A 14,932-nucleotide genomic window follows, 5' to 3' on the forward strand; every position below is an offset into this window, starting at 1 on the left:
TGGTAAGTGGAATTAATTTTTTGATTTCTTTTTCAGATTGCTTGCTATCAGCACATAGAAATGCTACTAATTTTTTATGTTGATTTTGTATCCTGCAACTTTACAGAATTTGTTTACCTGTTCTAACAGTTTTTGGTGGAATCTTTAGGTTTCCCTACTATAAGATCATATCAGCAAAGAAGGATAATTTGACTTTTTCCTTGCCAATTTAAATGCCCTTTCTTTCTTTCTCTTGTCTAATTGTTCTAGGTAGGATTCCAAGTTCAATGTTGAATAACAGTGATGAAAGTGGGCATCCTTGTCATGTTCCAGATCTTAGAGAAAATACTTTCAGTTTTTCCCCATTCAACATGATACTTGCAATGGGCCTGTTACATATAGCTTTTATTGTGTTGAAGTATGTTCTTTCTATATTCAGTTCTTTGAGGGTTTTTAACATGAAGGGATGTTGAACTTTATCATAATACTTTTTCAGCATCAATTGAAATTATCATATGATTTTTGTCCTTTGTTCTGTTGATACGATGTATCACATTGTTTGACTTTTGTATGTTCAACCATCCTTGCATCCTTGGGATAAATCCCACTTAGTCATGATGAATGAACTTTTAAATATTTTCTTTAATTTTGTTTGCTAGTATTTTGTTGAGGATTTTTGCATCGATGTTCATCAGGGATATTGGCCTGTAGTTTTCTTTTTGTTGAAGTATTTTTTTCTGGTTTTGCTATCAAGATAATACTGGCCTCATAGAAGGAGTTTGGAAATATTCTCTCCTTCTCTGTTTAATGGAATAGTTTGAGGGGAATTAATATTAGTTCTTCTTAAATATTTGGTAAAATTCAGTGGTGAAACCATTGGGTGTCTGATTTTTCTTTACTGGGAGACTTTTTATTATGGCTTAGATCTCGTTACTTGTTATTGGCCTGTTCGGGTTTTGGATTTATTTATGGTTCAATATCGGCAGGTTGTATGAATCTAGGAATTTATCCATTTCTTCTACATTCTCCAATTTATTGACATATAGTTGTTCATAGCAGAGTTGAATGATCCTTCAAATTTCTGTAGTATCAGTTGAATTGTCTCCTTTTTATCTCTGATTTTATTTATTTGGATTGTCTCTTTTTTTTCTTAGCTAGATTGGCTAAAGGTTTGCCAATTTTATTTATATTTTGAAAAAAAACAAGTTTTTGTTTCATTGATGTTTTGTAGTTTTTAAAATTTCAATTTCATTTATATCTGCTCTGATCTTTATTACTTTTCTTGTACTAATTTTGGATTTTGTTTGCTGTTGCTTTTCTAGCTCTGCTTTATGATGTATTGTTAGGTTGGTTATTTGAAGTTTTTCTAGTTTTAAAATGTAGATGCTTATTGCTATAAACTTTCCCCTTAGCACTGCATTTGCTATTATAATACATTTTAATGTGTTGTATGTCCATTATAATTTGTTTCAGTAAATTTTTTAGTTTTGTTCTTAGTTTCTTCATTGACCCCCACTGGTCACTAAGGAGCATATTGTTTAATTTCTATGTGATTTTATAGTTTCCATAATTCCTCTTGTTATTGAGATCTAGTTTTTATTCCATTGTGGGCAGAGAAGATACTTGATATAATTTCATCATTTTTTTGAATTTTAAAAACTTGTTTTGTGGACTAACATATGGTCTATCCTTGAGAACAACCCATGTGATGAGAATAATAATGTGCATTCTATAGTCATTGGATGAAATGTCCTGCAAATATCTATTAGGTCCATTTGGTCTATAGTGCAGATTAAGTTCAATGTTTCATTGTTGATTTTCTTTCTGGAAGATCTGTCTAATGCTGGATGCAGGGATGCAGGATATTGAAACCTCCAGCTATTATTTTATCCTAATAAATCTCTCTTATCTCCCTTTAGCTCTAATAATATTTACTTTTTATGTATCTGGGTGTTCTAGTATTGGGTACATATATATTTACAATCGTTTTATCCTCTGGCTGAATTGATCCCTTTATCATTATGTAATGATCTCTCTTATTATCGTTTTTGTCTTGAAATATATTTTGTCTAATGTAAGGATAGCTACTCCTGCTCCTTTTTGGTTTTCTTTCACATGAAATATCTTTTTCTATCCCTTTGTTTTCAGTCTATGTGTGTCTTTATAGGTAAAATGTGTTTTTCATAGATAGAAGATAGTTGGGTTTTGTTTTTTGTTTCATCCATTCAGCCATTGTCTATCTTTTGATTGGAGAGTTTAGTTCATTTATTCAATCTTATTATTGATAAGTAAGAACTTACTCTTGACACTTAGTTATTTGTTTTCTGGTTGTTTGTGGTCTTCTCTTCCTTATATCCTTCATTACTGCCTTTCTTTTAGTAAAGGTGATTTTCTCTGGGGTTATGATTTCTTGATTTTTTATTTTGTGTATTTGTTGTAGGTTCTTTGATTTGAGGTTGCCACAAGGCTTGCAGATAATATTTTATAACTATTTTAAACTGGTAACTACTTAACACTGATTGCATAAATAAACCAGAAACAAGCAAAGAGAAAACTAATAAAAACTCTGTACTTTAACTTCACCCCCCATGTTTTAACTTTTGTTTTTTTCTATTTATATTTTATTATCCTATCTATGTCTTGAAAAGTTGTTGTATTTTTTATTTTTGATAGGTTCACTCTTAGTCTTTCTACTAAAGATATATGTAGTTTACATACAACAATTGCAGTGTAATATTGTTTTGTTTTTTTCTGTGTACTTACTATTACCCGTGAGTATTGTCTCTTCAGATGATTTCTTATGACTCATTAACATCCTTTTCTTTCAGACTGAAGAACTCCCTTTAGCATTTTTTATAGGATACGTCTGGTGTTGATGAAGTCCCTCAACTTCTATTTGTCTGGGAAAGTCTTTATTTCTCCTTCATGTTTTAAGAATATTTTTGCTGGATAGTCTATTCTAGGATAAAAGTTTCTTTCCTTCAGTACTTCAAATATGTCATGCTACTCTCTCCTAGCCTATAAGGTTTCCACTGAAAAGTCTGCTGCCAGGCATATTGGAGCTCCTTGGTGTGTTAGTTGTTTATTTTCTCTTGCTGCTTTTAGGATCCTTTCTTTATCCTCAACCTTTGAAAATTTATTGCTTAATGCCTTGAGGTAGTCTTCTTTGGGTTAAATCTCCTTGGTGTTCTATAACTTTCTTGTACTTGAGTATTCATATCTTTCTCTAGGTTTGGGAAGTTCTCTGTTATTATTCCTTTGGATAAACACTCTACCCTAATTTTTCTACTTCCTTTTTAAGACCCATAACTCTTGGATTTGCCCTTTTGATGCTATTTTTTAGATCCTGTAGGAGTGTTTCACTCTTTTTTATTCTTTGTTTCTCTTTTATCTGCTTTTTATAGTTTCAAATAGGCTTTCTTCAAGCTCACTAATTCTTTCTTGTGCTTGATCATTTTTTTGTTATTGTTAAGAAACTCTGATGCATTCTTCAGTATGTCAGTTGCATTTTTCAGCTCCAGAACTTCTGCTTTTTAAAAATTATTTCAATTTCTTTGTTAAATTTATCTGATAGAATTCTGAAAGTCTTCTCCATGTTACCTGGAATTTCGTTGAGCTTCCTCAAAACGGCTCACTTATTTGAGTTCTCTGTCTGAAATATCACATATCTCTGTCTCTTCAGGATTGGTCACTGGTTTAATTCATTTGGTGCGGTCATGTTTTCTTGGATGGCCTAGATGTTTGTGAACTTTGGATATTGAAGGGATAGGTACTTATTGTAGTCTTCACTGTCTGGGCTTGTTTTTACCCAACCTGCTTAAGGAAGCTTTCTAAGTCTTTGAAGGGTCTCAGGCATTGTGTTGTAAGTCTTTTGTCACTGCAGCCATGTCTTCATTAGGGGGCACTCCAAACCCAGTAATTCTGTGTCTCTTGTAGACACACAGAGTTACCATCTTGGTCGTCTTTGGTCACTGCAACCATATCTCCATTAGGGGACACTCCAAACCCAGTAATTCTGTGTCTCTTGTAGACACACAGTTATCTCCTTGGTGGCCTTGGGTAAGTCTGCAAGAATTCCCTGGATTACCAGGCAGATACTCTTGTTCTCTTCCGTTACTCTCCCCCAAACAAACAGAATCTCTCTTTCTCTCTGTGCTGAACTTCCTGAAGCTAAGTGAGGGTTGATACAAGTACTCCTGTTCCCACCACTATTGGAACTGTGCTGGGTCAGATATGAAGCCAACACAGCAGTGGGTTTTGCACAAGGACCATGGTGACCACTGCCTGGTGACCACCTATGTTTACTCAAGGTCCTAGAGCTTTACAATTAACAAGTGGTAAATGCAACCAGGTGTGTGTCCTTTCCTTCAGGGTGACAAGTTCCTCACTCAATCTTGGGAGGGTCTAGAGATGCTATCCAGGAGCCAGGGACTAGTGTTAGGACCTTAGGAATATACCTAGTGCTCTATTCTACTGAAGCTGATGTGGTACCCAAGTTGCAAGACCAAATCTTTTTTACCCTTTCCTCCACTTTTCTCAAGCAGAGGAGTCTTTCCCTGTGGCCATCACCACCCCAGGGTGTGACAAGTACTGCCTGGCTACCGCTGATGTTTTCTCAATGGCCAAGGGCTCTTCTGTCGGCCTGTGGTGAATGCTTCCAGGTCTGGGTCTCTCCATATGGGCACCTGGAAACCCTCTGGCCCAGGGAAGGTCTAGAAATGCTATTCAGGAGCAAAGGCCTGGTATCAGAAACACCAGGATCCTGCTTGGTGCTCTACCCCAATGTGGCTGAGCTGGTGCCCAAGCTGCAAGCCAAAGTCCCTTTACTCTTCCCTCTCCTTGCCTCAATCAGAAAGAGTCTCTCCCTGTAGCCACCACAGCTGGGAATACTCTGGGTCATACCGGAAGCCTGTATGTCTCTGACTCTCACCCATGGCCAACAGTGAGTATTGTCTGGCTACCACAGCTGATTATTCAGGACCCAAGGCCTCTTTAGTCAGCAGGCAATAAATCCTGCTAGCACAGTGTCCTTCCTTTCAAGGTAGCAGGTTACCTTCTGGCCCAGGGTGTATCTAGAAATGTTATTTGAGAGCTGAAGCCTGGAATGGAAGCCTCAGCACTCTGCCCAGTGCCTTATCCTACTTTGACTGAGCTACTATCTAAGTTGCAAGACAAAGAAGTCCTCTTTACTCTCCCCTCTCCTCTCCTCAACCAGAAGGAAGGAGTCTCTCTTGGAGCTCTGAGCTGCACTGCCTAAGGTTGGGGGAGGGGTGATGCAAGCACTCCCTTGGCTGCCTTGGCTGGTGCCTCACTGTGTGAGACTCCTACACAGCACTGTTGCTTGCCCAGGAATTGCAGTCCTTGTGGCATAGACTGCCTTTCATTTATTTAGGACCCCAAGCACTTCAGCGTGTGATGGTGGGGCTTGCTGGAACTCAGGTTCCTATCACTGGGATGGAGGATTCCCCTTGGCTAGGGGTGTTCTAAATGCTCCCTCTGCAGGCACTGGCTGAATTATGCTCTGTGTTGCTTTCTTCTGTGACAAGGCAGTACTGAGTTCTGATGCAAAGTCCCACAATCACTGCCTCTCCCTCCCCCTTGCATGCAGATTCTCTGTGCACACCATGTGGCTGCTGCTGGGAGACTGGTGGTATAGACAATTCAAGACTGTCTTTTCTACCCTCTTCACTGCCTCCTTCCTTAATATAATGCTAAAACCAGGCACTGTGATCACTCGCCTGATTTTTGGTTCTTATAAAGGTGTTTTTGTGTGTATAGTTGTTCAGTTTTGTGTTCCTGTTTTGCATGTAATTGCTGGAGTTTTCTTTTTAACCATCTTGTTCTGCTTCCCCCTGAAGTACCTGACTTTATGGTAACCATCAGTGTATATGATGCACGCAAGTGCTTTTACATTTTCCTTTTATGGCTTTCAGAGAGAGTCATAACTTGCAAATATAATTTTAAATTGTTTTCAAAACTTTGCAGTTGAGTAGAAATAGTCCTAAAATACTAAATACCCATCAATACAATTTTTTTTTTCAACTCTTGAGGTAATTTGGTAGATGGTGAATGGTCTAAGTGTTTATTCAGTGTTTTTAGTTTGTCTGTGGAACACCTACATTAGGATCCCTTGGAAGCTTATTAAATGAAGGTTCTTGGGTCCCATTCTCCATCACCTTGAATCAAAGTCTGAGGGGAAACCTAGGAACTTGCTTTTAAAATAAGCTCTCCAGGTAATTTCTATACACTTTTAAGTTTAAGAACTTTAGATCATACAACTTCTACATGATGTATAGTAGCTGGATCTAGTTCTAGTTTTGACAGATGAGTTGCTGCCATTTCACATTAAACTCACTGCGCTTCAGTTTCCAATCTATAAATATTTGATGTTTACTTTTACTTTAAGTGGTACTCTGAACATTTATGAAGCATCTCACAAACCAAAACTTTCCACAAGGACCAACTCTGAAGTAACTAGTATCATATCCTTGGGAAAATAAAAATCTCTCTGGGCTCTTTTCTTCATTTGCATGATAAACAAGGTTACACTAGGATTTATCTATAAGGTCTTTTCCAAATGCAACACACTAGAGTTCTGTGAAAAAGTTGTTTACAAATTACCAATTTCTAATGTTTTCCTTCCCAGCAGCACAATTCATAACAAAGCTGCATTAAGAGTACATGAAATTGCAGTGCTTAAATAGGAGGTCAGTTCAAAGTACTGTGTGAAGCTCGAGTGCTAATAAAACTAATAAATGCTTGAAACAGTACTATATATCAATGGTTCTCAAACTTATTTGCATATTAAAATCACCTGGGGAGCTTTTAACTACTCCAGTGCCCAGGCTGCACCCCAATCAGAGGTGCATCTCAGGCACAGTAATTATGAAGCTTTCCAGCTGATACCAATATGAAGCTAAGTTTGAGAACCACTACTGTATAGTACTGTCAAATTTTAACATTAATAGACTTTTTCAACTACTCGTACTTAATATTAAGTACCTTAATGAAAGTACTTATTATCTTTAAATTATGTATTTTAGCTGGGCGTGGTGGCTCACACCTGTAATCCCAGCACTTTGGGAGGCCGAGGCTGGTGGATCATGAGGTCAAGGGTTCAAGACCAGCCTGGCCAAGATGGTGAAACCCCGTCTCTACCAAAAATACAAAAATTAGCTGGGCGTGGTGGCAGGCACCTGTAATCCCAGTTACTTGGGAGGCTGAGGCAGACAATTACTTGAACCTGGAAGGCAGAGGTTGCAGTGAGCCAAGATCACGCCACTGCACTCTAGCCTGTGTGACAGAGCAAGTCTCTGTCTCAAAAAAATCTGTATTTTAACCATAAGCATAAAATCTGCATTTTAATGTTACCTTGAAAAATTATATTGAATACATCTACCTCTTAATAGCTGGTCTCCTTGCTTTCACCTTTGCCTCCTGCATTTGTAGAATACAGGTTAAACTTCTGTTCAGAGACTCAAAATAATAGTGACTTAAAGAAAATAGAAGTTTATTTATTTATTTATTTTTCTCATGTAACAGCCAAAACAGGTAAGCAGTGTACAAAGCTGGCATGGCAGCTCCACAATGACAGGGACCTAGGCTCCTAATAGCTGGTTGCTCTGCAATCCCTAGGGTGTTGCTCTTTTCTGCATGATCCACAATGTCTCATGACTATGCTCACTTTATAGCTAGCAGGAAGTGGGGAATGGAAGGAAATAAAGCATTCCCTCTTAACCTTTGAGGGAATGGTTCTGAAATTGTACATATCATTCCTTGAGTATGCTCACTGCCATTGGTCAGGACTTGGTCATAAGGCCATACCTAGCTACAAAGGAAGCAGAGCAAGGTATTCTTTATTCTAGGTAGCTATGTTCCCAGATAAATATTGGGAGATCTATTACTATAGAAGAAGAGAACAGGTATTAGGGTACAATCATTATAGCAGTCTCTGCAACTTCCTTATAATCTGTTCTCCTTCCAGTAGACAGTGACCATTCTAAAACAGGAACTGAATCATGGCATATACTAACCACAAATCTTTCAATGGCTTCCCAGTGCTTTAAAGATACAAACTTAAACTAAAGCCTTTACCATGGCCTATAAGACAGTATAGTCTGTAAGAGCCCTTGTCTATTTGCCTGTCTCATCTTGTATCTCACTTCAGCCATATCAATCCTTATAAATTCTCAAACACACCTTTTGCTGCATATCCTTTATACTTCAAGTTCACTTCCTCAGGAAAAACTTTCCTAGTGCCCTTCACTTTGTTAAAAAGCTCTAATATAAATCACGTTTCTACTGATATATTTGTCTCACTTATTTGTGCAATTATTTGGATGTGTTTCTCCTTCATGATACTATTAAGTTCCATGATAATACGGGCCATGTTTATTTTTGCTTGTATTGTATTGTTTTCCTAGTGCTAGGCATGGAGTAGACACTTGAAGATTTGGATATAAGCTGCAATAATTTAGCTCATTATTTCGTGAGCCTCATGGCATAGAATTTATCTAGTAGTGACCTAATATACTAATAGAAATTGTATTATTATTTAAACATTTTACTTTTTCTTTTTCTTTTTTTTTTTCTGAGACAGAGTCTTGCTCTGTCACCATGGTGGAGTGCAATGGTGTAATTTTGGCTAACTTCAACCTCTGCCTCCTGGATTCAAGCAATTACTCTGTCTCAGCCTTCTGAGTAGCTGAAACTAGAGGTGTGCACCACCACGTCTGGCTAATTTTTTGTATTTTAGTAGAGACGGGGTTTCACCATATTGGCCGGGATGGTCTCGATTTTCTGACCTCGTGATCCACCAGCCTCAGCCTCCCAAAGTGCTGGGATTACAGGCGTGAGCCACCGCACTCAGCCTTTTTCTATTTTTTGTTTTGTTTTGTTTTGTCTTTTTTTTTAGGCAGGGGTCTCACCATGTTGCACAGGTTGGTCTTAAACTCTTGAGCTCAAGCAATCCACTCATCTTGGCCTCCCAAAGTGCTGGGATTACAGATGTGAGCCATCATGCCCAGCCTCATTTTACTTTGTGCTCGAATTAGAGTTTAAAGAAATAGACTTTGAAATATAAGCTTGACCTTACCATTAACTTGTTTTTACTAATTTACATAAGTAATGTAGTCTTTTTCTTTTTCAGTTCCCCATCTACAAAATAGATATTAAAACCTTGTTAGGGGCAACTTCTAGATCTCAAGCTACTAGAAGCCAGATATAATAACCTTAGAATAACATCAGAGGCACTTGCGTTATTTTAAGGATATTGCTTGATTTTCACTGAAAATGTGCATATAATTTTTCAAAAAGCTAATATATTTCAGATTTGTTTTGACAACAGTCTTTAAACCCATATGGAAGAAGCATCTTGGCTCATTAGTAAGTATATATTTAGGCCAAAAACATGAAGGAAACATATCAAATGCATTCAAAATGAGACAGGAGACCAAAAAGTTGTTGTATTTTAACTTATTTAATAATTCACTTAACATTTTAACACGAGAAGAATCCACTATTTTATTTAACATTTACACACAATTATAAAGAGAAAAAGACTGAACACATTCATGAATAAACTTCAGTATATCTTTAGGTTCATATGCTGCCCAACACATTTAAAGTGTATAGCAAATGAAGTCACAAAACTATAGGGCTACAGGAAAATTCCAGAATTTGATAGCTTAACTGGAATCAGATTTATTTTGATACAGAATAATCTAGAAACTCATATGATGGTCATTTTGTCTCATCTAACAAACCACACAAATGTCAACCACAGGGCCTTGCAAATGCAGAGTGGCCATTTACCTTTAAAATGAAGTATAATAGACAACCAGAATAAAATCAATTCCCATATTTACTATCTTCCACTTTCAATATGAGCATTTGAAATGTTAATATGAGATAAAATTTCACTATTTAAACTCACATTACAAATACTGAAACTACAAATGAATACAGCAAGAATACAGGCATATTGCAGCCTTTGGCTTTAACATCAACACGCTGGTTAAAATACTGAGAAATTCGAACCACACAAAGTCACAAAATGAAGTGGAAAATCCTTAAGACAATTTAATTTGGCACGCTCATTTTGCAGCTGGGCAAACCAAAGACCAGGGGCAAATAAACCCTAATAATATGTACTTTTGAAAATGATACAAACTACCTTAGTTGTGAGAAGTGCAGGTTGACCACTTTAGAATAGTCTTCAAACTAGCAATTCAGAATTTCCCATTATATGTGAATAAAATGGGAAGGATGTTAAATCTCCATGAAAAGTTACTCTTGTAAGTTAGGATGGCTTGTACTGAGGCTTTAGAATGAAAGTACACTTCACAAATGGAACAGTGAGCATAAATTATTACAAGTCAAGATCATAGTAATATTAGTAAGATAAGTAAGGTAAATTTCCTTATACACAAACTTATTTTGATGACCTTTCTCAATAATGAATCGAAAATGAAGTGTCTTAGCACCCCAAATACAAGACGAACATGAAACTGCTTAATAACTTTAGAGCTCATGTAATATTCTTGCTGAAAGCACTTACTGAAATTACCAGCAAAATGACAGAATATATTTAAAGCAGTGCCCTCTTGTAATTTGTAATCATTTCATTTGCTAACTTTTAAGAAGTATTCTCTGGACTATAAATTTTGTGCAAATAGACTTCCACATTATTATTTCCCAAATTACAGATGTCCAAGATACCGACGATATGCACTCTATCCAGTTCAGTTACTGCTTTTATAATATCACCTAAAAGTAAAAAGCAGATGGTAATTACTGTAAAATAGTTAAATATTTACTCGACTTTAGTATCACATAAGCTGATAAATTTTTTCTTAAAATATTAATGCTGTGCCTCATCCTCTCCCTCTTCCTTCCAATTTATTACATGCATTTACCAAAATTACACAGCAACTTCTGCATATAAAGGTGAACACATCAAACAGATATACTAACAATGTCAAGGCATGAACTAGTATTTGAAAGCCATATTTAGTTTTGGATTTTTGTTTTGTTCTTGGTGGAGCAAAATAAATCTACATATCATCAAGGTCATTTAGAAGATTCCAAATAAATAGCTTATTGGCACACTTCAAAGAAGTGCGAAGATAAAGTTTTCTATTTTGAAATTCAATTATCAATGTTTTATCCCAAGGATGAAAGGACAGAATAACATACATAAATCTATCAATGTGGTACTTCATATCAACAGAATGAAGGACAAAAACCATATGAACATTTCAATTGATGCTATGCTGAAAAAGCATTTGATAAAATTCAACATCCTTTCATGATAAAAACCCTTAAAAAACTGGGATAGAAGAAACACACCCCAATGTAATAAAAGTCATATATAACAGACCCATAGCAAGTATGATATTAAATGGGGAAAAAGTGAAAGCCTTTCCTCTAAGATCTGGAACAAGATAAGGATGCCCACTTTCACTAATGTCACTCAACATAGTACTGGAAATCCTACCTAGAGCAATTGGACAGAAAGAAATAAAGGGTGTCCAAACTGGAAAGGAAGAAGTCGAATTATCCTTGTTTGCAGATGATATGATCTTATATTTGGAAAAACCTAAACACTCCACCAGAGAACTATTAGAATGAATAAACAAACTAAGTAAAGTAGCAGGATACAAAATTAACATACACAAATCAGTAGCACTTCTATATGCCAAAAGTGAACAATCTGAAAAAAAAATTAAAAAGTAACCCTATTTACAATAGACACACATAAAAATAAACACCTAGAAATTAACCAAATAAGTAAAAGATCTCTATACCATGAAAGAAATTGGAGAGGACACCCCCCACAAAATGGATATGCATTCCATGTTCATGGATTGAAAGAATTAATGTTGTTAAAATGCCTATACTATCATAAGCAATCTAGAGATTCAATGTAATCCTATCAAAATACCAATGACATTCTTTAGGGAAATAGAAAACCAAATCCTAAAATTTATATGGACCACAAAAGACCCAGAATAGCCAAGCTATCCTAACCAAAAAGAACACAACTGGAGGAATCATTTTACCTGACTTCAAATTATGCTAGAGTTATAGTAACCAAAACAGCATGGTACTAGCATTGAAACAGACACAAAGACCAATGGAACAGAATAGAGAACCCAGAAACAAATTCACACACCTATAGTGGACTTATTTTCAGCAAAGGTGCCAAGAACATACACTGGGGTAAAGAGGGTCTCTTCAATAAATGGTACTGGGAAAACTGGATATCCATATGCAGAAGAATGAAACAAGACCCCTATCTCTTGCCATATACAAAAATCAACTCAAAATGGATTAAAGACTTAAATCTAACACATTGGGCTACGAAACTACTACAAGAAAATGTTGCAGAAAATCTCCGTGACATTGGTCTGGGCAAAGATTTCTTGTGTAATACCCCACAAGCACAGGCAACCAAAGCAAAAATGGACAAATGGGATCACATCAAGTTAAAAAGCTTCTGCACAGTGAAGGAAACAATCAACAAAATGAAGAGACAACCTATAGAATGGAGTAAATATTTCAAAACTACCCATCTGACCAAGAATTAATAACCAGAATATATAAGGAGCTCAAAGAACTGTATGTGAATAAACCTAATCATCCAATTAAAAAATGGGCAAAAGATTTAAATAGACATTTCTCAAAAGAAGACATACAAATGGCAAACAGGCATATGAAGATGTGGTTAACATCACTGAACATCAGAGAAATGCAAATGAACTCTTCAATGAGATATCATCTCACCCCAGTTAAAGTGGCTTAAATCCAAAAGAGAGGCAATAAAAAATGTTGGCAAGTATGGGGCTAAAGGGAACCCTCGTGTTGGTGGAAATGTAAATTAGTATGACCACTACAGAGAACAATCTGGAAGTTCCTCAAAAAACTAAAAATAGAACTACGATAGGATCCAGCAATGCCCCTGCTAGGTATATACCTAAAAGAAAGAAAATCCGTAAAACAAAGAGATATCTGCATTCCCATGTTTGCTGCAGCACTGTTCACAACAGCCAAAATTTGGAAATAACCTGTGTCCATCAACAGATGAATAGATAAAGAAAATATGGTACATATCCTCAGTGGAGTACTATTCAGTCATAAAAGATGAGATCCAGTCATTTGCAACAACACGATTAACTGGAGATCATTATGCTAAGTGAAATAAGCCAGGTATAGAAAGACAAACAACACATATGTTCACTTATTTGTGAGACCTAATAATCAAAATAAGTGACTCACTTGACATAAAGAGTAGAAGGGTGGTTACTAGAGGTTGTGAAGGGTAGCAGGGGTGGGGTGGGGAGGACGTTGGGATGGTTAACGGACACAAAAAAATAGTTACAAAGAATGGATAAGCCCTACTATTTGATAGAACAACAGGGTGACTAAAGTCAATAACAATTTAATTGTACATTTAAAAATAACTAAAAGACTACAACTAGGTGGTTTGTAATACAAAAGAAATATGCTTGAGTGCATGGATACTCGTTTTAGCCTGATGTAATTGTTATGTATTGTGTGTCTGTATCAAAGCATCTCATGTATCCCATAAATATATATACTTACTATTTAACCAAAAAATTAAAAATTAAATAAATCAATTTGTCAAAAAGATACCTACCCTCATATGTTTACTGAAGCACTATTCACAATATCAAAGATACGGAATCTACCTACATGTCCATCAACAGACAAATGCATAGAGAAAATGTGGTATATATGCCCTATGGAATACTATTTAGCCATAAAATGAATGAAATTATGTCTTTTCCAGCAACATGGGTGGAACTGGAGGTCATTATCTTAAATGAATCCAGCCAGACACAGAAAATCAAATATCTCATGTTCTCACTCATAAGTGGGTGCTAAAAAATGTGTCAACATGGATGTAGAGAGTGGAATGATAAACAGTGGAGACTGAAAGGTGAGAGGTGGGAAGGGAGTGGATGATGAGAAATTACTTTATGGGTACAATGTATGTTATTCAGGTAATGGATATCTTAAAGTCCCGACTTGACCACTATGCAATCTATGCATGTCAACAAAATTGCACTTGTAGCCCATAAATTTATAGAAATAAAAATTAAAAGAAAAGGCAAATGTATGCACAAAAAATTAAAATGTGGTATACACATACAGTGGAATATTACTCAGCCAGACCTATAAAAAGGAATGAAAAATAGGCAAATTCCTAGAGACAGAAAGTGGAATAGCTGTTACCCAGGGCTGGAAAGAGGGGAGAATGGGGAGTTAATGTTTAATGGGTGCAGAGTTTCTCTTTGAGATGATAAAAATATTTTGGAAATGAATAGTGATGATGATTGCACAACATTGTAAATGTACTTAGTGTCATTGAGTAGTACATATAAAAATGATTAAAATAGTAAATTTTAATATATATGTTTTATCACAATAAAAATGTATCAGTATGTATAGGTGAAGCTCTAAAAGTACTGGAAGAAGACAGGAATTTAAAAAATGTATTATTGACCAGAGTGATTTCTGAAGATGACATAAAACCAGCAGCCACAAGATAAAAAAATCTAATGTATTTTAGTACATACAAATAAAACAACCAAAACAAATGTCCCATTGAAACAATGTCAAACTGGGTAAAAGTGTTTGTAACACATGATAAAAGGTTAATTTCTTTAATATGCAGAGAGAACTTACCAATTATTAAGAAAGAATAGAGACAAATGAAAGGTAAGACAAGCATAGAAAGCTTATAGAAAGAAAAAAATATAAATGGAAAATAAACATATTAAGATTTTAAAGCTCAGAAATAATTGATAAATGCAAATCAAATTAATAATATGTTATTTTTGCCTATCTATCTGTCATAGATTAGCAAGACCAACAATATCTAGTTTTTACAAGGGCATGAGTGAAGTGGCACTCTTGCTTTTGGTTC

At 35.8% G+C, this 14,932-nt stretch overlaps 1 protein-coding gene across 1 annotated transcript in view; it reads right to left on the reverse strand.

Moving 5' to 3' along the window:
* Positions 1-9,441: 9,441 nt before the first annotated feature.
* The window catches only part of RADX (RPA1 related single stranded DNA binding protein, X-linked), a 57,457-nt gene continuing 51,966 nt past the window's right edge, over positions 9,442-14,932 (reverse strand). Inside the window, exon 14 of the mRNA XM_012451668.2 lies at positions 9,442-10,746. Within this exon, the coding sequence (XP_012307091.1) occupies positions 10,616-10,746 (131 nt within the window). The 3' untranslated portion in view covers positions 9,442-10,615. The remainder of the gene's footprint in view (positions 10,747-14,932) is intronic.

This window comes from Aotus nancymaae, unplaced genomic scaffold (genome assembly GCF_030222135.1).
Source record: "Aotus nancymaae isolate 86718 unplaced genomic scaffold, 86718_ANA_hifiasm-v0.15.2.pri h1tg000004l, whole genome shotgun sequence".
Lineage (NCBI taxonomy): Eukaryota > Metazoa > Chordata > Mammalia > Primates > Aotidae > Aotus > Aotus nancymaae.